The sequence below is a fragment of the Suricata suricatta genome, chromosome 9, assembly GCF_006229205.1.
Source record: "Suricata suricatta isolate VVHF042 chromosome 9, meerkat_22Aug2017_6uvM2_HiC, whole genome shotgun sequence".
In the NCBI taxonomy this organism is placed as follows: Eukaryota; Metazoa; Chordata; class Mammalia; order Carnivora; family Herpestidae; genus Suricata; species Suricata suricatta.
Window position 1 is genome coordinate 60,816,446 of NC_043708.1, and position 25,559 is coordinate 60,842,004.

A 25,559-nucleotide genomic window follows, 5' to 3' on the forward strand; every position below is an offset into this window, starting at 1 on the left:
TTAGCTTCTTAATACGGATGCTTAAGATTCATTTTCAATTATTTTTCTTTTCTAATCCATGTTTATAGGTTTACATATTTTCCTGTAAGTAATGGTTAGCTGAATCCTACAGGTGTTTATATATAGTATTGTCATTACTGACCAGGTATGTTCCCATCATGAGTTTTTCTTAATTTCCAAACATATGATGATCTAGTTATTTTTTTTATTTCTTGCCTAATTTCATTATGGTGAGACAACATACTGAATCTGAACATTTCACTCCTTAGACGTTGTTGAGACTTGCTAAAATGCAGTATTTGGTCAGCTTTATCAGTATTCTATGGTAAACTTGAAAGGTTCAATATTATGGAATACCTGTGTTCTATATATGCACATTAGGTCAAATTTATACATCATGTTCATATTTTTTCTTCCCCTTTGTTCTACCAATTTCTAAGAGAGGTATGCTTAATCTTCCAGCATAATCATAGATCTGAGTCTGCAGTTTTGAAATTTTTGGCTTTATAAAAGTTTAGGGTGTGTTACGTGGGAAAACAAATGTCAACTTTTTAATTTTTGGTGAATCAAATCATTATCAACAAACTTAAAAAGAGTTTGTTGATGTTTATTTTTGAGAGAGAGAGAGAGAGAGAGAGAGCACGCACGTGCACACTCAAGCGACAGAGCGAGCAGGGGAGGGGCAGACAGAGAGGGAGACGTAGAATCCAAATTGGGCTCCAGGCTCTGAGCTGTCAGCACAGCTTTGAATGTCAGATGACGTGTTTCTGGAAAGGATAGCCAGCATTTGCTGTCATCATTTGCCAAAACCGTTTGGCACTTGAGTGAGTCCTTACCTAACTTTTGTGCAGCATTTGGTAATGTTGAGTTTTCTGGCCTTCTTGAAACCATTTTCTTCCTGATTGCTGGTGACACACTTCCCTTGACCCTCTGGCCTCTTCCTTTTCCAGCTTCTGTCAGAGGTTCTGTGGTAGAGCCCCTCCCTAGGGAGTGTGGTGGAGGCCTCCACAGAACAAAGGAAGACGACATGGCCGATGAGCTCCCATACACGTATACATGACACTGACACAGCTCTAACTGGGACTGTGTCCAATCAGATATATGTGTCGTCATATATGGGAGACAAAGGCGTAGAAATAGCACTAAAAGCTTTATCCCATTGTGCTCGGGGCTCAGCCTTTTTGGGGTCTTAGCCCAGTGAGCCCATGCCAGCATGAATAAAGCTGCTTCCTGGAGAGAAGAGCCTTGGTGTCCTGTCTCTCTGTGCAAGAATTCTGCTATAGTTCATATTCTTCTCATTATTCCTTTGATACCACTTAGTACTCCATTCTTGGCCCTTTGTTCATCTTCTCTCTGTTTTCCTATGCAATGGCCCCTGGACTGATGGCTGCTCCTACTGTCTAAGTGCTGATGTCGCTGATGCTATATTTTAAGAACAGATTTCTCAGGGCACCTGGGTGGTTCAGTCAGTTAGTGATCTGACTTTGGCTCAGATCATGATCTCATGGTTTGTGAGTCTGAGCCTGCATCAGGCTCTCTGCTGTCAGCACAGAGCCTGCTTCAGATCCTCTGTCTCCCTCTCTTTTGCCCTTCCCCCACTGTGGTCTTTAAATCTCTCTAAAAAAGTAAACACTAAGAAACAACAACAAAAGACAAGATTTCTCTCTAGAGATCTAGAACTGTTTTCCAATTGCTCACTGAACATTTCTACCAGGATTCCCCATAAGCACTGAACACTTACCACACCTAAAATGGAGTTCTTCAACTCCCCTACTTGTTGGTTTTTCCTCTTAAACCTTTCCTTTCTCCCATATTGTCCATCTTGGTAAATGGCAGCCATATCCCCAAGCTAGCAATCTGGGAGTCAACTCTCACTCCTTTCTTTCCATCATTTCTCTCCATATCTAATCAATCACCAAAAACCTCTTCTTTGAGGTTCTCTGATCCACCCCGTTCCCTCTCCCCCCACCCCTGCCCTCACCCAGGTCCTCATCCTTTATCTCACGGGATATTGCTACAACCACCTCCTAACTGCTTCTGTTTAATCCCGCTGTCCTTGAAACTGCCATCAGAGTGACCTTTCCAGTACAAAAACTCTATTATGTTACTTTTCTGAATAAAACCCTTTAAACTTCCCGTTGCCTATAGGATGCCATTCAAACTCCTCACTGTAACATTCAGGGTAGCTCCCTAGCTGGGCTGCCGCTTGTCTACATGGCTCTTTTGTAGGAACAAAAAAATGTCCCCCCCTCCCCTACCCCCCGATTTCCCCAGGCAAGTGAAGCCCTGCAGATGCGGGAGGGCTTGGAGAGTGGAACGTGCCTATATGTGAGAACAAGGCATCCCTTCCTTTGGGAGGTTGCAGCCCCTGCATAAGGGGTCAGGGCTTAGCTTAGCAAATCTGGGGCTAAGTCCATTTCATGAACTTGTCAGCGACCTATTTCCGTATCTACACACGTTCCTAGATGTGGCCATACTCCAATATGTTGAATTGTTTGCACGCTTTGTCTTGACGCCATGGTAGTGATGATGCTTTCCAAGAACCTCCCCCTCTTTTGCTAGCACCCATGATTAACTCCTATTTGTCTTTCCAGACTTGCTTTAAGCATCATCTCCTTCTGGGAGGCTTCTCCTCCCTCCTAGCCTAAATTTCTTGCCATTACTCAGTGTACCCCTAACACCTGTCTGTATGTCTGCCACATGACTTTGTCATACTATTGTGACGATTAACTCAGACATTTGTCTCCCTCTGTACTTGGTGAGCAACTTCAGGGCAGAGGGTAATCCTTTATTCATCTTTATATTCCTGGCTTGGCTTGGATAGATTCTCACTAAATTAATTGTAGGGCAACTCCCAGCAATGAGGCAGAATGTGAGTTTATAGGTTTAGACAGAACTACAGGGCTTACATTTATTGTAAACAATTAAGAAAATAATAGTACTATTTAGCAATGCGAAAGCATTGCAGAACACTCCAGAAAGGAATTGTCACATATTGATGAGCAAAGGCATACATTCGAAGAGGCTAAATGCTGATAGAAGCAAGGAGAGCCTTGGTCTTTTGAGAAGCATATTAAGGGCCGTAAGGCAAAATTAGAGCCGGCCAGACATAGGAGACAGCTATGATGTGAACAGAGCAGATGAGCCAAGAACAAACTTGAATTAAGCCTCAGAGCAGAAACGGGAGCTTCTGTTTAAAACCCATCTTCGCAACTGACTGCATGTTTGACCTCTGGGCATCATTAACCTCTGTGTCTTACTTTCCACATCTGTAAAGTGGAGATAATAATGCTTCCTTACTTCAAAGAATTATAGATTAATCAATGTCAGGAAAATGTCTCTAACTTGGGTACTCTGTGTATATATCCAGAGTAGCATGTAGGGAAGGAAGGTATAAATACTAAAGAAATAAGTCTGAGCTTCCTTTTCATGTGTTCCAAATGTTAGAAAATGAAATACTATTGCTAATCGAGGATAGAACAGTTAGATTTGTATTTAAAAAAAAAAACATCCTTTAGATGGTTCTACATCTTGTATTCTTCCATGGGATTCCAGAGCAAGGGGTCTGCTGAGGTCTGTGACTTCCGGGTGCCCGGGCCCGAGGCCGCCTACGTGAATCAATATGAATCTACAAAGGGTGCTCATGCTAGGAGCACTCAGCCAGTGGATATGGCTCTCGCTAGCCCTGGAGTGGGTGATGAAGTTAGAGCTTATGTAAGCTTCCTACTTCTTCCTCTTCTCTCCTCATTGCCCAGCTTCCCTCTGGCAGATGGTGACCCTCAAATGTGATCTGAATTCACTGTCAGCCCCCTCCCCAGCTTTCTAAAAAAGGTAGACTTCCCAAAAGGGCCTTGGTTTATTGGCTCACTTGAGGAACTCCTCTGACTGAGTGGGATGATGAGTGGAAAGGAGGAGGTAGATAGCCAAGAGAGGTTATATTGCTCCGGGGGTGGGGGTGGGGGAGTGAAACCAATACCAAGGAGTCGGAGGGTGAGATGCAGGCCTAAGGTCAAGAGTGAGGAGGAGCCTGGGCTGGCAAAGGGGGAGCGCCAAGCACCAGAGTTGGGGCCTTCATGTAGGGGAGGAAGGGAGATGGATTTGGCCTGCTTTCTCCTATTGTGGTGGAAAGGTCTTGAACGGGATGTTTAGAACTTTTATAGGGCCATGGCCCAGTAGTTATATCTGTCTCTTTTCCATTCTACTTCCTCTCCTTTTAATGAGTTAATATATTAAGATTGGTCATGAGGCAGAGTGACTTAACTATAGTCCAGGTATGTTGAGGAAACTGAAAAAGTTTTTAAATGTTTTTATTTTTGTGAGATACAGAGCATGAGCAGAGGAGGGGCAGAGAGAGAGGGAGACACTGAATCTGAAGCAGGCTCCAGGCTCTGAGCTGTCAGCATGAAGCCCAACATGGGGCTGGAACCCATGAATCGTGAGATCATGACCTGAACTGAAGTCAGGCACTTAGCCAATAGAGCTCCCAGGAACCCCAAGAAACTGGAAGATTTTAAAATGAGAGCAGTAGAAAGGCAGCTGATGTTGTAGATGAAATAGCACAGGGTCCTGAAAGTGTTGAGCTGCTCTGCTGTTGCTTGGGTGGTGGGGTTTGGGCGGGTCAGACTGGGTCCAGTTCAACTAGACTAACCGTGTGGACCGCCCCTGTTAATGCTGCTCACTGCTGGGCACTAGCTCTACCTTTTCTTAGGCACATTTACATGCCAAGGAGAGGAGAATGTGATATAAGGTCAGGTCTTACACACTCAACAGCTCTTCTCAAGAGTAAGATGTTACTGGGGGACTGGAAAGTCTCAGATGCTTGGTCATTTCAAATTACATTGCTTGGGGGGGTGGTTGGGTGGCTCAGTCGGTTAAGCATCCGACTTCAACTCGGGTCATGATCTCATGGTTCATGGATCCCAGCTCCGCATCAGGCTCTGCTGACAGCTCAGAGCCTGGAGCCTGGTTCAGATTCTGTGTCTACCTCCCTCTCCCTCTCCCCCTTCCTTGCTCTCTCTCTCTCTTTCTCTCTCTCTCTCACGCTCTCTCAAAAATAAATATTAAAAAAAATTACATTGCTTTGTCTGCATAGCTTTCCAGGTAGAAACAGAGACCAACGAGAAAGTTCTCTTGCACGAGGAGTTAATGGCAAACACCAGTGAATTGTGGGTTTATACATGGCCCTGTATTTTGTACAACCTTTTATCTTAAGAGGGTACTTCTGCTAATTTATTTTTCTGTAGAACTGAGAGACAAATTTATTTTTCTTTTGAATCCCTATGACCTTACATGACGTGAAACGACAAAGTAAAGTAGTTGGAGGTGCTTTTTGTACTGTTGCTGTGTTTGGAAATGTTAACCTTGTGTTACAGTCACAGCTAAGTGGTTTAGATCAGACTGAAACATCCGGGCAGCTGTATCCCTGGTCTGTATACAGACTTGGATAAGGTATGGATGCCCTTTCCAAGTTCGGCCCCACCCCACTCGCCTCTTGCACCCGAAGGAGGAAGCTGTACAAAAGGCCATGTGTGACCATTATGTAAAAGAGAGTGGTGTGTTGCTGCATTGCTGCTGTTCCCATCAACCTCGCAGAGATGAACTACTTTTTCTTGATGCGCATTGCCTGAAATAGAATAAACCTTCTGTCTGTTTTTATCTCTTGAATAAGTTCTCTTCAGAGACACTTCTTTGGGGGAGTCTGGAATAATTAATTCTCCCCCCTTCATCTTTCTCAATGCATTTAATTTAAACTTTCTTAATGAAAACTCATCTCTCATAAACGCCGGGTTGGCCCATTTTGTGTGTGCCTGCTCTGTCCTGCTTTGAGTGATGTGTAAATAAGAGGCAATCTGGTGATGAGTTTTGCTTGTGTGGTGTGGAAGGGTGGAGAGGGAGGAGGGTTTGATGAATAGAGGCAACCAGAAAATGTATTTGATAATAACATGGCCATGATTGATGTTGTAATTCCTGAAAAATTATCATTGTGATATAATTATTTGTTTATGAACTGTGCCCTGAGACTCCCAAGTTTGTGATTATTCATGGCACAGATAAAACTCTAAAGTCAATAATTCATCAAGGGTATAATGGTTTTGTGGGGGAGGTGTGTGTGTGGGGGGGGTCACATGGATATTACATCCTGTTTCTGACACTTCTGCTATAAATCGGAGAACTCCTTCAGTGTGAGGAGTAGCCACGTCCTTAGCCTCTGCTTTTTTTCTTTTTTAAAGTAGCTTTAATAGTTTGGATATATTTTAAAAACTGAAACTAATTTAATTCCTCTAGAAAAATTCTTTGAGCATAGGAACGTTATCTGAGTCATTCCTCGTAGTGTATGCCACGACTGCCAAAAAGGGAGAGTTGAATACAAGAATGAAAACAACTGTGCTTTGTCCCCAGAAAAGTACAGGACAACCTCACACTAATCCCTTTGATTTTAACCCATAAAAGGAGGTCCATCCATTTTCAGAAAGTTGATGAGTTTGGCCTCATGATTCCTTCTTAAAATTTGAATGGATGATTTTACTTATACATACCAGCATCTCTAACCGCATAGGAGGGCTGATGGTGATACTTGCTCCAATTTTTTCCATTTCCTTCTCATGGTGGTTTTTTCACTTCTTCAGTCCACTGGGAATCTTTGTCGTGGATGTGATATGCCAAAAAGATTTCCTAGGTACTGGGGCCAGGGCTCCCCTCTCCAGGAGGGCTGGGGGAAGCAGTCTCAGAGGGCATGTAAAGTACAAGGAGACCGAGAATTAACAAAAGCTTGTGGAAAGACCAAGGCATTCTGGTTGACTAGAAGTTCAAGATGAGAGAACAGTTGGATCTGGCTGCTAAGTAGAGACTGTACTCTGAGGCTGTTTTAATTTAGAGCTTAGCGTCCAGGGACACCTGGCTGCCTCAGTCGGTACAGCATGAGACACTTGATCTCAGGGTTGTGAGTTCAAGCCCCATGTTGAGGGTAGAGGTTATTTTTTAAAAAAGGAAAAGATAAAAAAAATTCTAAAATTCAAAATAATAAAGAAAGCCCAGAGTCCTGAGCAAGAGATAAAATGGGACTTCTTTCCCATGTTGGAACCAAGTCACGCCTGGAGCTCTGTGATTGGTCCCAGGTGCCGTACTTCAGAAGGACCCATTATAGGTTGAATTATGTCCTCCAAAAAGTTAAAGATGTAGCCTTTGGTACCTCAGCACATGATAGTAAGATCATTTTCTTCTCATAATACAGAACTGTGAATGTAATTACTTAAGATGCAGTCATACTAGAGTAGGGTGGCCCTTAATCCGGTATGACTGGTGTCCTTATCGGAAGAGGAGAGACAGAGTGGGGAGAATGCCATTTGAAGCCATAGAGACACAGGGGGCAGATGGCCATATGATGATGGAGGGAGAGATTGGAATGATGTGACTTTAAGTCAAAGAGTGCCAAGGATTGCTGGTAACCATCAGAAGCCAGGAGAAAAGCATGGAATAGACTTTCCCTCAAAGGCTTCCAAAAGGAACCGCCCATGCTGGCACCTTGAATTGAAGCTTCCATCCTACAGAGCTGTTTCTATTTCAAGCCACTCAATTTGTGGTTTAAAAAATAAAGAAGCAGCAGCAACCCAGGAACGCAATACCAGGGCCGTGACAAATTCTGGTACACCCAGATGAGAGTGACCCGGCCAGAGAGGCATCTGTCACAGTGGCACTGGAGGAACAACTGGAAGAATGGGTGACAGCCTAGAGGGTCATCAAACCCTGAGAACCATCTTCACATCATTGAAAGCCACGCAGAAAAAGATTCCAGTTAACTCCAGAAATAAGATTTCAGCTCAACATCTTTTTGAAAATTAAAACTATCCAATAGTGGGCTAGAGAGAACCTCACCACTAGAATGAAGGGGTTGTGATTTCTACACGAGTCACCAGGGTCCTTTGGATGATTCCTGAATTGACAGCTCAGTGCTCATCAGTGAGGATATACTACTCAATGGCACCTTCTTGAGGAACTAAGATCCAGTTACTTAGCTGTTGATGGTAGATGATGTCAAAGTTGACTAAGTTACCAACTGATTGGGTGGGCTCTTTCTTCTTCATTTCTCTATTTGTTTTGCCTAATTTATTGCTGTATACAGACTAGATTGTGTTATGGATACCCACATACACGCACACACACACACACACACACACACACACACACACACACCCATACCCATCCTCCAGCCAACACTTATCAGTGCTCAACTCTATGCCAGCTGTATGGACTCTCCAGGAAGGCAGGAATAAATAAACTTGCTGCTTTATCCATTTTTCCATTTATTTGATAGAAACTCAAGCTATCCTGCCATACCACACAGACATGTCTAGTGGTATTTGCCTCTTGATGAGCTATGTTTCATTTCCTTCCTTTCTTTATTTTCTTTTTCTTTCTCTCCTCCCTCCCTTCCTCTCTTCCTTCCTACCTACCTTCCTTCCTTCCTACCAACCTTCCTACCCATCAGTATTCTGCAGATCTTTACTGAGCAAAGACTGTGAATCACTGAGCTAGGCACTAAGAAGGGACATGAAGTTGAATGAGCCATGGGTTGTGCTTGTGGGGGGTTGACCAAGTCAGCTCCCCTTCTTCATAGTGATTTCCTAGGATATACATGAAAGCAGGAGCAGCTAAGGGGGATCACTTACCTTAGCATATGTTTCTTAAGCCTGCTCGTTGTTGTCATTCTTTGGGAATTAAACCCAAGAACAAGGTTTGTCTTGTGTCACTATATGACATGAAGTATTGGCAAAGGTATTTTTCTTTCTCTAAGTCCTCTATTCTTCCTACTTTTTGAACGTGGGTAATAATCTTTCTAGCTTGAACAGACTATCTTCTGGGTGTGATAATATATATTATTTCTTACCTTCAATGCATTGCAGGGGCCAGGTTGGTTTCAAATTGTTGTAAGCATGCTCAGTATAAATAGGCTTTGTCTAGGAGTAGGCAAAGATGGGCAAGAATTACAGTCCACAAGGACTAAAACCAGTTTCTTTATGCTCAACTGATGCATATCTTCCCTTTTGTCCCACCTGCTGCCTTTATTTGAAGTTTTTTTTTTTTTCCCCTTTTTCTTGTTTCTTGTTGCCAAATAAACAAGTGTCAGTATTGGCTGGGAAGGAGAAGAGGAAAGGTCCGGAGAGCTGGCTGCAGATCCTTGTTCTGTCCGTGACCTGCAACCTGGAGGCTTGACACATTGACTTGCTGCCAGCCTGGCAGGGGAGAGGTCCTGTGCCTCTGGGGGGCTCAGGGCCCTGGCTTGGCTGCCAGCCTGGCGCTGGGGACGTGGCAGGGCTCCTGGTCGTCAGTGGGTTTGAGCCCAGAGCTTGTTTGTTCTCTTTTTTGGCCAAGAGATGTTTTTGATTTCATTAGTGACATAATTTAGCATTGATGGGAACAAATAAAGGACAGGGAACTTGCTGGTATGAAGGGAGGCTTGAGCATGGGTGAGAATCCTTGGTTTCTCCCATGTTAGCTGCAGAAGCTCCACATACTGTGAGGATTTCATTTCATCCATCCCTCTCTGGCTGCTGCTTTTCAACTCTCATTGCCATCAACACCTCCAGACCGCGGGAGAAGCAATGGCCAGCAATACAGTGTTAGGGCCAACCAACACGGCCATTGGCGGACCGAGGGTCAGCCCTAGTACCACACTCATCCAGTTGCCACTCTGCCTCGGTAGACCCTCCCCTACACAGAGCTCTTGAGGCCACCAGTAGGGGCTGGCCTCCTCAGCACCTACCAGACCCAATACCCCCCGGGAAGCTGGCTTCAGCACTCACTCTGTTCAGGATGGAGTTTCTAGCTTCCTCCATGTTTTGACTTCTCAGTCTTGCTGTACTATCTTCTTCTGACTCTCAAGAGCAAAAGTGAAAGATAAATTTTGGAAAAGTGTTGGGAGAACCTGATTCAGTGTTCTTAACTACCCTCTCCCTATTTTCAATTTTTAAGTATTTCAAGAACTATCAAGTGCATAGCTGAGAAATCTAGGGCCCCACAACTATGACCACGTTTCCACATCTCCAGTCTGAGGCAAGCCTCCATTAATATCCTCTAGTTGGCAAATGTCACTTTAGACTTAAACTAGGGAGTGACATTTACTGTAGGTGGTGGCTTTGGGGCAAAAGTGCCTTTTGCTTGAGCTCAACCCAGTCAACTCTCTTCATTTTCTGGAGAGCACAGATTTAACATGGGACCCATCTGTATCCTTATTTGAGAGAGAGCAAGTTTAAGTTTCCTTTGTTTTTTTTTTTTTTTTGTTACCCAGCGGACCTGCCTTAAAATGTGACAGGCTGCATGCCGCTCGCTTGACCTAACCGGTAACACAGCACGATCATGCCTTACTCGGCTTGTCTGGAGAAAGAAAATACAGGTTTCATATAAAGAGAAGATATAAACAATGGAACAGTTGGTTATACATTATAGATCGTAATAAATGAAAATATCGAGTGCATTTTCAATGATTAATGTATGGAAACTGTCATCGCTTACTGTGCATTAATCAAAAAATGCACACTTCCCACAGCGGTTAATGTGCAGGCCCATTGTTCAGTTTTGATAATGTGCATAATAATGCTCAGTATGACAATGAGTTGGGGTAGCTGAAAATTTAGGATGGTTGCAAGTTTGGTGTAGTATTTGGATTAGCATCTTAATCTGTGCCTTGTCAACCTCATCATTACACAAGCTAGGCATTTTTTTTCCAAAACTAGCAAAAATATGGATGTATATTTTTTGAACATTTAAAAAAAAAATCAAGAGTAATGACCAAGGTACCTGCTTAAACAAATACTACCAGCATTCATTAGTTAGGATGGTTACATGTAAAAGAAATGATGCCAGATAGTAACAAATCCAAGAGAAGTTTATTATGAAAATGGCACCTGCGGATGAAAAAATTAAGTTACATAAAGACAACCATGTATGTGACATGTATGAGAATCTACAAAAGTATAAAAAGAACCCTGTTGTAAATGAAGTATGTACATTTCGGATTTGCAGCATTATCAATGGTCAATGAAAAAAAAATGTTTCAAAATAAGCCAGGCACTCAGGAAGTTAGGTCCGGTTAGCTTCACACAAAACAAATGTACCATAGCTGTCGCTTTGTAATGTTTTAATTTTTTTTTTATATATATCGTGTAGAGTTGGTAACACCGCTAAGATTTTTTACGAACAGAATACCCCTTTCCCCATGATTCAGCTACTTGGCACCAGTCTCCTCGTAAAAGGTTCATATATTTGTACAAGAAATAGTTAAAAACACAGACACAGTCTTCACAGGTAATGAAGTGTTTTTTTTTTTCATTTTGTAATTTTAAACACTATGGATTTAGACAGCAGCTGTGATTATCTGTTAGTTTAAATCACCAGAAATCATTTTGACACAACACAGAAACATTTATAAAAGAAAAAAAACAAAACAAAACAGCTGTCTAGCTGTTCTTTGTAGCTGATAGGTGCATTCCTTTGATTGTTCGATAGCTAGAGGAGAGCTTCCAAAATTAATCTTTCAATATCATGACTGGCTTTCTTCACCTTCTAAACCTACTTAAATCCTTCAAGTAACCTCCCTGTTAAAATTTGTGGCATTTAACTTCTTTTAGTTACTATTCCACAGTGATGTGGGCCCAACTCATGGAATCAAAGGTCCTAGAGGTAAACCGCTCAACACAGTGATATTCAAAGGACAGCCGAATTACTGTATTAGCATTGCACACATAAACAAATATATATGACAATTCTATATTCTGTTATCCCCTCCCCTGTTTTTAAAAAATGTTGGTTGACCTTTGAAATAATTTTCTCACCGGTAATTGCTTTATATATTGCTCCATCAGCCAACCTGGAAGGAAACCAAAGAAAAGCACCCACTGCTTATATAGGTAGAGCACAAGGGACTCTGGGAATGTTAACAACTGAGGCTATATGGCATCAATTTATTTAATATATCTGAGCATTATTCTTCAGTGCTTTGCGGTGCACTCCAGAAGAAAAAAGTCATACCCAGAACTCCATTGTGGGAAAAATGGCTCCATTAACCTTGAGCTAGTTAAGAGTCTTTTTATCTCTGAGAATGAAAAAGATTTTGGAGAAGGGGGGAAAGGAGAGATGGGGGAGGGAAAAGGGGGGAGGCGAGAGAGGGAGGAAGAGAAAGGAAAGTTTGGGAGAATATACACCAGCAAAGCAACAGCAGGAATTTCAAAAAGTGAAACGGAAGATTCACAGACAGTAGAAGCAGCATAGGGTGACGTTACAGAGGAAAGCCACCACACAAAAATCACTAACCCCCAAGAATCACTGATTCACTAGGACTGCAGGAATGGGACTGTACCACTCCGGACTAGAGATAGAGCACAGAGAAGACAAAGGACAAAACAACTACGTTAGCTTAGTATATACTGCATATAGAAACACACATTGAAGTTGCAATGGGACTGACAGCCAAGGACACGTACACATTGCACACATTACAGTTCTCACATCTGTTATTAGATGCCTTAACAAACAGCTGCCAAAAATGGAGGGGAAGAAGAATTTATACTCGACAGTCATTTGGAGTGTTGGACACTACACTGATTTCTGGCAACAAAGACAAAATAGGATATTTTTTTCTTTTTCTTTTTTTTTTCCTTTTTTTTTTTTTTTCGTTTTTTTCTTTTTTGTAACTTAATGTGCGGTTTGCAGTTACGTTTGAAGCTTATTAACCCATTCTTTAGTTTTAAACCTTACCGGTTTCAACCTAGAAATAAGAGAACCAAAGGGGAAGAAAAGTCCATCAAATCAGTCCCCCAAAATGCAACCTTTTTTTTTTTTTAGCAAGAAATGAAAAAAAAAAAAAAAAAAAACCCAAGACATGTTAAATATTCTTTCCTTCTTTTACTCTGAAGTTGTTACTGAAGTTGGAAAAATTAGACTCAGTTAGACTGAGAAAAGGGAAAACCAAAACAAAAACCCAGCTCAACAAAAGGCAGTATGTACCTAAACTGCTCCTCAAATCAGTTTGAGTTTTCCAAAAGCCCCTTTAAAAAGGGCTTTACTGACCCATTAAATTTAATGTGAGGCTATGTTTGTTAGTTGGGAGGTAAAAAATTTTAAGTCCTGCAGCAAACGTTAATGAGGGCTTTGTCTTAACTAACCAAGGAGACTGCAGCAGCGGGGCTCCAGACCAGGACAGAACACATTTTTCCCCCCAAAACCCAGCCCAGGAGCTGCATTTTGTATGAAGACATTACAGATTAATAAATGATAGCACCATGGTTTTAGAAATTAAGTTAATGTTTCAGTAATTAACATTTAGTCCAGCTTTTTTTTTTTAAAACATTCTAGTCACAGGCCAGAAATTAAGTTTAAGAACCCAAATTATTTTTATGTGCAAGTAAGAAAATCTTAAAATCTTAACCATAAAAAGAGAATTAAATTCTGCATAAAATTCTAAAATACTATCCCCCCTATCTTTAAAGGAATTAGGAACCAAAACAAAAAAAAAAACACCCCATTTCATTTGACTTAGTCAAACAGGGCATATTGTTTATGCTTGTCTCTTTCGATCTTGATCATATCAAGATCTTTAGGAAGAAAAACCCAATGGTTGTCACTTGAGAAATCTCTTGACCACAAGACTGAGTATTCTATGGCAGAGGCATATACAACATTAAAGACATCTTAATAAAGATGCAAAAGGAAAGCAAAACAACCCAACACACATCTTAGAAGACAAAATGGCAGGCAACTGGTCATCTGACTCTCGGAAGGCAAAAAATAAACATATCTTTACAGGAAAGCATAAGTCAAGTTAAAGAAAGAGGGGGTGGGATGGGGGCCGTCGTGGTTGAGAGAGGACGCTGACCTGCTCGAATTCAAAGTGCTAGAATTAAAAGGTCTAAACGAAAACGCCGATCGACGATGCCTCCGGGCGGAGCCCTGGCCCGCGCGGGGCGGCGCCTCAGTCCTCCTTGCGCTCCAGAGTCTGTGCCGCGTGGATGCCGTTGCTGTAGACGGGGAAGGGCAGCGTGGAGAAGAGTCCCTCGGCCGTGGTGAACACGTTGCCGGCGGGCATCTGCGTCAGGCTGGCGGCGCTCACGGCGCCGCCGAACGGTCCCGACATGTTGAGCCGGTGCACGTGGTGGTAGAGCATCTCCATGGGCGTCTTGGGGTCGAGGCCGAAGCCGGGGCTGTTAACGTCCACGAAGTTAACAGCGTGCGCGTTGGGCAGCAGGTTGCCCTGCATGGCCAGGGTCACCTCTGCGGGCGCGTAGCGGATGGTGCCGGTGGTGTAGACCCTCTGCGCGGCCGTGCTGGTGGCGGCCAGGGTCCCTGTCACCCTGTGCACCAGCGGGAGCACGACGTTGCCCGCCTGCAACCTCTGCAGCGCCTCCAGGTCCCCGGTGTACAGCAAGGAGTTGGATGCGCTGGGGGCGCTCGCGCTGCCGCCGCCGCCGCCTCCGCCGCCCCCTGGGTGCTTGTCCCGTGGGGACGCCGACAGAGGGGGCGACAGCGGGTCGGAGGCGACGGGAGCCAAGGCCGCGGTGGCCGAGGCGCCGAACTGGGTCTTGCGGGCGGCAGCGCCGTCGGCGCCGGGCGGGGTGAGGACCGAGTCGGGGATGGCCACGTGCAGGGCCCCGCCGCCCCCGCCACCCTGCGGGGACGGGAAGTGCTCCGAGCTGGGGGGCTTGGTCATGCTGTAGGGGGACTCGTTCCTGGAGATCTCCCGGTTGGGCGGGTAGTTCCAGATGCTGCTGTCGTTGTCGAAATTGATGGGTTCTGAGATCTCCGTCTTGATCTTGAGCACCGAGGCACTGTTGGGGGAGGACAGCAGCCGCGGGGGCTCCACCAGGCCGGCGTCCAGGCCGCCGGGGCTCGACGCGCTGGACAGGCGCCGGCGGCTGGTGCTGCCGCCCTTCTGCCGTTTCCGCCTCTTCTTGCGCTTCTGGTGCTTGCTGGAGGCTTGCGCGCCCGCCTCGCCCGCGCTGTCCGAGTCCTTGGCGCTGTCCGACGTGAGCGACTCGCAGTGCTGCAGCCGCAGGTCCGACTCGCTCTCCACGTAGCGCTCCACCTTGATCTGCATGGGGCCCAGTGCGCCGAAGCCGTCCTCACCGGCCTTGGGGTTCTCAAAGTCCGAGTGCTCGAAGCTGTCGTCGCTGTCGCGGCTGTCTGGGTTGCTGGAGCTGTGGCCGTCGTCGTTGCAGTTCATGTCCTTGTCGCAGGCGTTGCCCGACTTCTTCCGGTCGGGTTCTGGGTCTTCGCTGTTCTCGGACTGATTGCCCTTCTCGTCGGACTTGGAGTTCTCGTTGTCCTCTACGCGGGGCCAGTGTCCGGAGGTGACGGCGGCGTCGGGGAGAGGAGAGGAGAGACAATAGACCACACGTTAGCAGGGCACCTTCCCCGTTGCTCGTGCTCGAGTTGGGGGGCTGGGGGAGCAGGGCTGGGGAGGCGTGTTGGCCCACCTGAGCTCTTCCACCACCTTTGCTACCTAAAGCCTGGGCTTTATCTCCCTTGAGGGCCTCGATTAGCTGGGTCTTTACTCAGAGTGTGGTTCATAGACCAGTGGCATTGCGTCACCTGGCTGTCTCTTTCAAATGCAGAATCCCAGCTTTCCACCTAGGCCTGCTGAATCAGATTCTGTATTTGAACAAGATCCCTCGGTGATTGTTTAGCACATTAACATTTGAGAAGTCCTGCAAAAATATTCAGGGAGTCAGGGTAAATAACCTGGAATAAGATGTCAGTGACACAGAAACATGATGGTATGCAAGGTGACTTTCTACAGACGTCCGCACCTTCCCTTGGTGAATATTTGTTCGTTATTGAAAACCACACTCCCTGTTCCTAAAGTTGTTTTTCTCGGTAGCACTCAGCCATACAGGGAATCAGATGGTGCTTATTTTCATTTACTTTGATCCCTTCCCCCAATTAGAATACAGGCTCCATGGGGCAGGGAATTTTTGTCTTTTTTTGTTCCCTGCTAAAGACTCCTGTAAATAAGGAGCACAGCCTGTCTATTCTAGAACTCCTGCCCTAGGGAAGACCTTGCAACTGAATGCAGTTTAGGATAGGAAGACAATCAAGATCCTCTGTGCTTTTCACCTCCTCCTGCTTCTTTGAAGGTATGCCTGGATTACAGGGATATGGGCTCACAGGCCTAGAGAGCAGGTGCCCTAAGGATGGGATGAGGGGGGGACCCTAGTCATCTGGCACATTATAGGGGGAAGAGATTTTCCCAGTAACACAACTCAGAAGATTTAGGGACGATGCTGATTTTACAGCTGTCCTGTGATGCTTTGGGATGGCATCCTGCACTAGAACCTTGGGTGAATCATGTAACTACTTGATTTTCGTAGATGGACGTTGAGTGAGAAGAGGCTCAGGATTCTTTGCAGCTGTAAAATTCTGTGAAGCTCTGTGCTCCCTGGCTCTGAGTGTGCCTGTGGAATGGGGGTTGGGGATTGGAGGAAAAGCAAATTTTTCAATGAACTTTCTTGAGTCCCAAAGAACTTCTCAGAAAGAATACTTTCCAAAGAGTCATTTACCAATGCCATTAACTATCCTGCTTTGGAGGCTCAATCCCAGCTTGGGAAGCATGTGACTATTTTGGGCTCAAAGTTACAGACTGTCTTAGAGGTAGCAGAGATAGTCTGCCTCTGGTTCTGGTAAAGAGGCCAAAGCTCACTATGGGGTTGGGGCAGGACTCCTTCTGTGCTACGTCAGTCTCTCTCTGTATGTTTTTGTGCATATAGGCATATTGGGATGCATAAATATGTCTACATGGGTATAAATATATACCTTAACATAGGTATGTTTATGTATATATCATATATATGCATGTATACATACACCACATGAATATATGTATACACATATGTGTGGACATGTATGTGGGGGCATACTGATACACATACACGTGGGTAGAGAGGTTCTATTGACTTGCTGTGACTGTGTCTGTGAAATTCAACAGTTGTTACATCTGCTCTGATGGTGGCGGTCTGGCCACTGCCCACCCCTCGTGTTTGGACAAACACCCAGTCACTGCAGAACACGGAGAAGTAGTAGTACCTGTAATACCTGAGGTGTCTTTAGAGTCTGATTCAGAGTCGGAAGTCTCCGAAGATTCCGAAGTTTTCTCCGGCAGGTGGGGGAGCTGTGCGATATCCATGGGCGTGTCCTTGTACTCGGGGTTACTGCGCGGGAGGGAGGCGCTGGTCAGGAGGGCGGATACTCACTCTGTACGGTTTGCTTTGGACCGTCTTCTCCCCACTTCCCTGCCCCAAACTTTTGGAGTTTAGAGAGTTTAAAAGACTACACATGACATGGCTTCTCAGCTCATTACGGGACTTTGACAGAAGCTTGGATTTCATGTGCTGGGGTACAGCTGCACTCTGCTACAGTGACTGAACACCCAAATGCTAAGAGGAAAGCCACTAAAAAGCTTTTAAATAATCAGGTAGCACTGGGGGCCAGGGAAGTGTGCCGCTTGACATCTCTCCCATCTAACACCTTGGGGGACGGGAGGATGAGAAGTACTCTCAGCTTTTCCTTCCTCCACCTCCTGGTGTGCCCCATCTTCTCTTGGGCTCCTAATGAGTCCATTGCCTCGGTTCTCTGGTCTTGGTTCCTTGATGGAGCTTTTCAGCTGTTCGGTTGGCTCCAAAGCTACTGATGGGGGAGGGCGGGTGGGGGTGGGTGTGTGCGTGTGCACAGAGCCCCCCGGCGCCTAATGATCTGAGAGATGCACAGGTGCACCTTGGGATGCATGGATTATGGCTACTGAACTGTCAACACACCCATTACAATCACATTTTCAACTGCTCATGTGGCGCACACCTGTGGCTTGTTAAGCCGGAACTCTGATTGCAGTGGGGAGAGTCCTAGTGTGAGAGAGGCCCGAACAGAATGGCTCTAACCCCATTTGCACAAATGTGCTTAATTTTTGTTCTATTTTTAATTCAGAAACAAGCCTCTTTTGGAAAAGAGAGTGTGTTGGGTCAGTTTGAATTCATTACCTTAAAGAAATGCCACTTCAAGGCCAGTCCAATGTACGAGCAATGTAGGCTACTGTAATCTAAGGCACGAGGAAAGCCTATGGCCTCAAACTGGAAAATGCCTCTTCTACCTTCCATGATGGGCCAGCCAACCAGAGATGTACAACAGAGGATTATGGATTCATTTGCTAACCTCTAGTAAGATTCCCATATTAAAGAGTCACTGTTGCAGTAACCACTCTAAAACTGCCAGTCGCTAGGAGGGTTAATTCACTAAGATGGGTTATCAGGCATTTACTCCTTAGTGTGAATTAGCTTCAGTAGCAGAGTTTTCTCTAGAGAATCAGATGAGGTTAATGGTGGGTAGGTGGCCTTAGCACTTAGACAGTCTCTGAACACTGTGGGAGTCCACAATTCTGCCAGCATGTGAGGGAACAGGTACAAGACTGGAGGAGTAATAATTTGGAACAGGGCAGGGGAGGTCAGGGTGGACCCAGAAGTGAGGGATTCTGAGAAGGAAGAGGTGGCATGAAAATACGGCTCAGGGAAGAACAAAGGACAAGAATGTGGGAAAGAAAAACAAACTTCAACAAGCTGTTCTTTTCCTAATTTTCAACAGTTGCTATTTTAGCAAGGCCATGTCCTTTTCTTCTGTCTTTAGCCTATAGAAGTGACACGAATGAATGGCGGACAGGGTGGTGTTTCCTCTGCTAAAGCCCATCTGTATTGAACTCAATTGAACTTCATTATTGAGTCTTTAGGTCAGCTGGTCTTGGGTCCCCAAACTGCTTCCTTCCTCTCCCTATGGAAGTAGATGGACTAGAATCACCAAACACTTAGGCGCTTGTATCATTTGATCCCAGGCTAGATCAATGGTATGGATCCACAACTGCATGGACAGATCTCTCCTTATCCCTTCTCATTCTCTCCATTTGGGGGCCAGAGTAGTCGTGAGACGGATGAGGCAGTAAGAAAGATTCAGATGGAAAGGTATCTTGCGGAACCAGAGTGACAAGCATATAGATTACATTAGTACCCTATGTTCTATCAGCATGGGGGACAGATATCTTCTAGCCTATGGTGTCCCTGTTACTACTGTCTAATTTTTATAATAATGGGTCTCCTTGGCACAACGCCTTTGTTGAGTAGCAGAAGACTGTTAATGCAACAATACCTTCTTCTATTTTCTCCTTGCCATGGGAGTATTTTATAACCTTCTGCATTACACATAGCCCCTGTTCTGTAAGCCTCTTTGTAAAACCCATCTTAAGCATATCACAAACACAGGGGCAAGTTCGCATGAAAATCAGGCCTCAGGGAAAGCCACATTAAATACACATACTTGGAACCTTTAGAGAGAATTAATGTAGAGTAGAAGAGGTCAAAAAAGGAAAGAGAAAGCAGATAAATGAAGACTCTTTTAAGTGGTGCACATTAAGGGCCTCTCTAGAGCTATAATCATTAGTGTCTGATTGATATGCTATTGGTAGCAAGCACATTCATGCCTTCAAGTCATCACCAACGTACGTGGACACACTTGGAAGGGTCAGTGTGCTGATGAGCCATGGCTGCCAGCATCTCAGCCCCATTTGGCTGTCTCGAAGAAAAATGGGATTCAGGTACTCCCTGTCTAGATTATCAGCCAAAGGGCACCAACTTCCATTCATAAGACCTATCGGAAGCTTTCCGATTCAGACCATATGTGGGTCCCGCTTGGTGGCTTTAAAGCCAAGAGAAGCCCTGAACTGGAAAGACAGTAGTGGGAGGGAGCCAGGCCTAGCTACCATTCTGACAACTTCAGGATGGGGCTGGTGGAGAACCTCTGGGAAATTTGCCACCAGACGTAGACCACCCACGCTGTTGCTCTTGGTTTTCTTTTTTGTCAGTTCGACTCCAAAGGCAAAAGGTAGATGAGGAAGGAGAGAGAGGTGGGGCCGCAGACTAGAATTTAGGAAGCTGTTGAGCCTGGCTTCATTCATGGATGTGGATGTGAGGGACCATGAAATAGCAGTGAAGGGTGAGGTCGCACAGTATTCGGCCAGAGGAGAATGCTTTCATTCATTATACTGATATTGCCTTCCTTCTGGCAAAGCAGCTCACTTTGCTTACCAAAACTTGAATTCCCCGGGGATCAGATGCTATGTAATCTACCTAAGGCTTCAAAGGGATGCAATACAGGAGACATATAGTGACTCCTGCCGCTTCTTCCTCATGCCCTTTGGTTAATTTTGTCAAGGACTGGAATGCAAAAGTGTAGGTTCATGTGGTGGGGAGAAGGTGGTGCTTTCTTGAGTGCTTCTTCTGTAGGCAAAAGTATGCATTTCCCCCCCAACCTGAACATGTGTGGGGAAACCAAAGCAATGTCTGCAGAGCTGCCTAAACGTTGACAGACCAAGAATTACTGAAAATCTTGCGACTCTGCCCCGGAAGTCCCCTCCAACATTGCTCTGATTTTTTCATATGTCTTTGAATCTTGTGGAAAGAAAATGCAGAATTTCCACATAATTCCACACCAGATACTGCCAAAAGATAATAAAACATGTCAGCTATTAACCATGGGCTGCATATTTTATAACTGACACAGAAATGAAAAAGAATTAGAAAATATACCTAAGAAGATAATTCACCCAGATGATATTCTTCTCATTTGCGTTCTTGGCATTAATAGCTATGGTGGCACTAGACTGTATCCAAATATATCCTCCATTCTTCTGCATCCAGCGATAGTACTTCGTCACACACTGGCCCTTATTCAGCACTGGGGGGAGAAAACAAAACAAGTGGAAGGCACAGTGTATCAAGCCTGGGACCAAATGATTATCATCCCGGTAAAACCGCCGGCTTAGAAAGGGGAGGTCCTGCACTAAACCAGGGGTGCCCTTCTGTATGCTTAATGTATGATGCCATTAGTAGGACAAATAAAATCAACAATTCAGTGGAGCGAGGGTTACTAGCATTTGTAGCAAGACTTTATTCCGTTTTGGGCAGCCATGGTGTGAAAGAGAGAATAAAAGGACCACAAATCTTGTTGGCTCACAGAATACCTAATGTGGTGTGGATATTGTCAATGGGTTTGACGTTAGATGCTAACAAAGGAAAAATTGTATGTGATTTATTCATAGCTGCGAGGTAGATCTCTTTGAGATTCCAGATATTTGAATGGTTCCGAAGATGCTTTACCCCTTGTCTTTGATCATTTCACCTCAGTGCAAGCTATATCAACCAGTGTCCTCATACATCGGTTCCTTTTGATCTTGTCTAGCAGAATTTATAGTTCATGTATGAACGAAATTTACATTGATCAGTCAGGGGAAATTCTGGTGAGTCTTTACTGAATGTTGGAACAAAATAAATTCCCCAGTCGAGTCAGAGAGAAGCAGTGGCCTAAGGGAGGCACAGAATTGACTTGGCTAGAGCCAAACAGAGTGACAGCTCCACACAGCCTCTGAAATATGGCCCCAAATGAAGGAACAAGTAAAAACAATCAGTAATGTGAAACGGTGCCATTAAATACCCACTGAAGGAGAGCTTTAAAATGCAGATGTTAAAAATGATACTTTAACCAAAATCTTGCCAAGTTGAAATTGATTTGATTTGTATCTGGGTACTCCTGAGCTAGTAAAAGGGGAAAGTGCAGTAAATCATCCCCTGAAATAAAGTGCTATGGAAAGGAATGGCTTAAAAGGATGCCGGAAATGTGCAAAACCTGCTGTTATTACTTGGCTCCGGATCGCCGCAACTCCATACCCCCGCAAAAGCGCGCCAGCTGGTTGGCCACTAGAGGGCAGTGTGCACTCGTCCACGTTGCCTACTTTTTGGCATGTCCTTGTCTCCGTCTGCTAAAATGAAAAACCTCTAACTGCTGTAATAAATTTGGCTAAATTAGCTGCTAAATGGTTATCTCAAGTAATATGTATTTGCATTAATCATCTTGCTCTAAACCAGAACAAGCCAGAGTCCTAAAGACGTAGTAAATTCATATTGTCCATTTAATTACGGCTAATAAGTGCTTCATATACAATAGTTTCATGAAGTACATTTTGATTTTTGGGGGGGGGGGTTGGATGGGTAAGGGGAAGTCACTTTGGAAAAGAGCCGTGTTTTAAGGCTGCTGAAGCTCAGCCCGTTGTGTCTCAGCCATTCTTCCTGGCTTGAAAAGTGATAAAAAAACCAACCTCCACATAGTCTATCCATAAACACATAAGCTCCGATGCCCTTCTCCCATTCTCCCCTTTTCTCACAATGCACTGAATGGGTGGTTGTAAAATTTAATAATTACATCTTAGCAGGTGCTTGAAAAAAGATTTGCTTTGATGAGTGCTTCAAAAAGTGGCAAGCTCTGTGCTGAAACTATTCAACAGTTTGAGGGTATTTTCAAGGCCCGGAACTGTCATCTTCTCTGGGTGGCGAGGCTCCACAGGTAGCATTGTATTCGCCCAGTGTCGGCAGTTGTAAGTTCTGCCATTCTGCATGCATGGCTTCCCAGGCTACAAAACTGCGTGGTGAAGCTGAAAGCAGTGAAATACTAACTCTGCCATACAGCTCTTCTGTCAAACCATTGTTGCATGCAACAAGATGTGCTTTTATTCAAATCCTCTCAACCTGGTTAACTATTAATAGAGGAATGACGGGTTATGAAATTCTGCCCACTATTTTCACAGAGAAAAACTTCTAGCACCCCAGTGAGTGGTTGGTGTAGAATTCTATCTGCCGCGTATCTGGAATAAAGAAGAATCTCAAGGGGTTCGGGGACTGTTGACAAGGGCAATGAGACTTAGGAGCCCCTTTTTAGAATCACATGAAGAAAACACTGAAATCATAGGCCGGAGAAGCCCAGCCTGCCTGGGGATTCTGGATTGGAGTGTGACCATACACAGGCAAAACGTAAAAATTATCTCCAGAACCAGAATACAGTGCATAGAAAGGGGGCAATGTGAGAAAGGAATTCTGAAGGTAAATTAGAATGTGCAGAATCAACCTAAAGATGACTTTCACCCCCATTCCTTATGAGCCCTCCTCTTACGTAAAAGCAAAGAAATACAATCTCAGTTCTGAAATGCACAGCCAGCAAACTAGCTGCCTCCTTGGTGGGCTTCGCGTATGTGCCGGGGAGGGGCTGAAAGATCGAGGAGAGGGGGTCGTCTTGTGGAGCCAAGGCGATAGGACGCTGGGTCTAATTAAAGTGCCTCTGTTTCCTGAGAATAAATACAAATTGACGAGGGCCCAGGAACACATTAACGCAGACTTCTTCGTCACCCAGGCCAAGGGCATCTAGTGAAGAGAGGAGCCCCGAGAGCGGCGGGCTCGGTGGGCCCCCACGAGAGGAGGCAGTTGTGGAACGGCTGGTGAGGCAGGGTGGGCACCCCTCCCGCTCCTGGGGGAGTCAGGCAGCTACCTGAGTGCCTTTGTTTTCTGTGGTGGACACCCCAGAGCAGGTCCCTGGAGCCCATCGTGGTCAGCTGCAGAAAAACGTCTGACCTAATCCACTCAGTTGGCCTGGGCCAACCTGACAGAAGCAGTCCTGAAAGGTAAAGGTACGTTCCGGCCTGGACACAGATCATGACTATTTTTCTGAAGATGAGGGTTTTCTGAGGGAGACCTCCTTGGGTCCGTGGGAAGCTAAGTAGTAAGAGCGAAGTTACCGAGTCAGCTCCCACGACAGCAGGAAATGTTGACCAAATGTCGCCCCAGTTTTTTGTGTTGTCCAGAAGGTCCCATGAAAAGAAATCACAATGGAATTTTGCCTTCTTTAAAATGAACAAGGAATAATTTTGGCTTGGGGCTCCAGAATATAAATTTATGACTTTGGGATGAAGCTTCTTTCTTTAAAAAAAAAAAAAAAATCATACTGGCAAATCAGTTGGATCATTCCAGCTGTGCCACAGGCAGGATCTGACAGCTTTTTCTGAGCTCATGTGGTCCTAATCAGCTCAAGAAGAAAAGCCACCTTGGTGCCAGTTTGAAAGAGATTTTTGGTTTGTAATAAATTAGATAACTTGAAAAACACAAAAACTTTTTCAGTTCTCTTTAATCCGGGGCTGTTGTTTTTATTTGTGAGTTTTAGCTTTCGATCACTGGAGAAAAGGGAGAGAATGTTTGTGTCAGGCTATTTCCTAAATCCCTTTTGTGGGGAAAATCCTGAGAAAGCATGATGTAAGTTACTTGATATGGAAGTCCTTAAAAAATAGCTAATTGTCCCTTGAAAAGAGATAACATACTCATCAGATCAAAGAGCTGAGGAGTAAATTGCTAACACTGTGCTCAAACTATAAAGAAAGGAAGCAGAGAAAGAAAATTTCTATGTGGGTCGTAGTTTTAGTTTTATACCATGATGTGGTCTGAGGACTTTTAACACATAACCTGGCATCTTCTCTTTGATTTGTCCCAAAGTTTACTTTTGATCCCAAACCTTCGCTCGAGCAGTCTTTGTGTCCTTCACTGGCCTCCCTGGTCACATCACAGCGTCTCTAGAATTACATCTTTAAAGCTGTACCAGAGGCATCGGTTTTTCTTTAAGGATCTCGCAACATTTTAATTGGCCTTTTCTGAGTTCTTACAGAATAATCATGAAGATGTGGGGAGACTGGGTACGGGTTTTCCCAGGTCCACTTGCAATCTCGAATGTTCCCAGGTATAATTCGGAGCGCCTCGGCTACCCCGCGAGAACTCGTTACTTTTCCTCTGCGGTCTAAGGTGTAGCCAGTGGTTCTGCATAGCTATTACTCTGAGGAGAACCAAGAAGCCGCCATTCATACCATTCTACCTTCCAGGCCAAAGGCGCCTGTGAGTTACAGACTATGCTTTCAGAGGACAGAGGTGACCCCACATTTGTGACGAGAAGACTTCGCTCCTCCTGGCTGAACTGCTACAGTCCTGCTCCGTTGACCATTTTTGGCTGTTAGTGTCAAAATACCACCCACCCCTCACTGTGAAGGGAGTGGCATATACAGTTTAATTAAGAGAAAACTGCAGAGAACTTCCATGTTAGGACATGTGACCTGTTGTTTCAAACGCGCTTCCACTCCTCCCCAAAAGGCTGAGTGCTCATCAGTTTTGTTGAATTTGGTTCAAAAATGTCACCTGGTTCTCTTAGTTTGAGCTTCGTGGCAGGCGTGCAAGAGACGTTGTGCTGGTGGAGGAAAACTCCTCTCCGCCCTAAACCTGACAGACTCTTGCTGAAGCACACATCCGTGGCTCAGCACAGTCACCAAACAGAGGGATTTCAGTTTTCCTTGGGAAAATGGTGTCCCCAGAAATAGGCTGATGATTGAAAGGACATAAAGAAAGCCTGTGTCTGTGGCAGGAACATAATTCTGTTGGTAAATCAAAACAAACCAGTACAAGTTTGCCTTCAGAAATATGGAGAAAAAAAGAGAACATGGTCCCTTCCTGTTGGGCTGTTCTACCAAAGCAAAGCCAAAGATTCTAAATAGTGAGTTACTTGTGTCTTACAAAGAAGGAAGCAGTCTAATTCAGTTTGAAGAGGAGCTGAAGAACACATATCAAAAGCGGTCTTTTAGCAAAGTGTCTCACAAAAGGACATGTTAGTGGTTTGCATATGCA

General features: G+C 44.8%; 1 protein-coding gene across 3 annotated transcripts in view; it reads right to left on the reverse strand.

The window, feature by feature from the left end:
- Nucleotides 1–13,499: 13,499 nt before the first annotated feature.
- Nucleotides 13,500–25,559, reverse strand: part of NPAS3 (neuronal PAS domain protein 3) — an 836,879-nt gene continuing 824,819 nt past the window's right edge. For 2 of the 3 annotated variants that reach the window (XM_029951941.1, XM_029951943.1), the window contains exons 10-12: nt 20,607–20,754; nt 17,071–17,195; nt 13,500–15,315 (exon numbers count right to left, since the gene is read on the reverse strand). In XM_029951941.1, coding sequence (XP_029807801.1) covers nt 13,964–15,315; nt 17,071–17,195; nt 20,607–20,754 — 1,625 coding nt within the window. In that variant the 3' untranslated portion in view covers nt 13,500–13,963. The remainder of the gene's footprint in view (nt 15,316–17,070; nt 17,196–20,606; nt 20,755–25,559) is intronic. The other variant, XM_029951942.1, reaches the window with a different exon arrangement.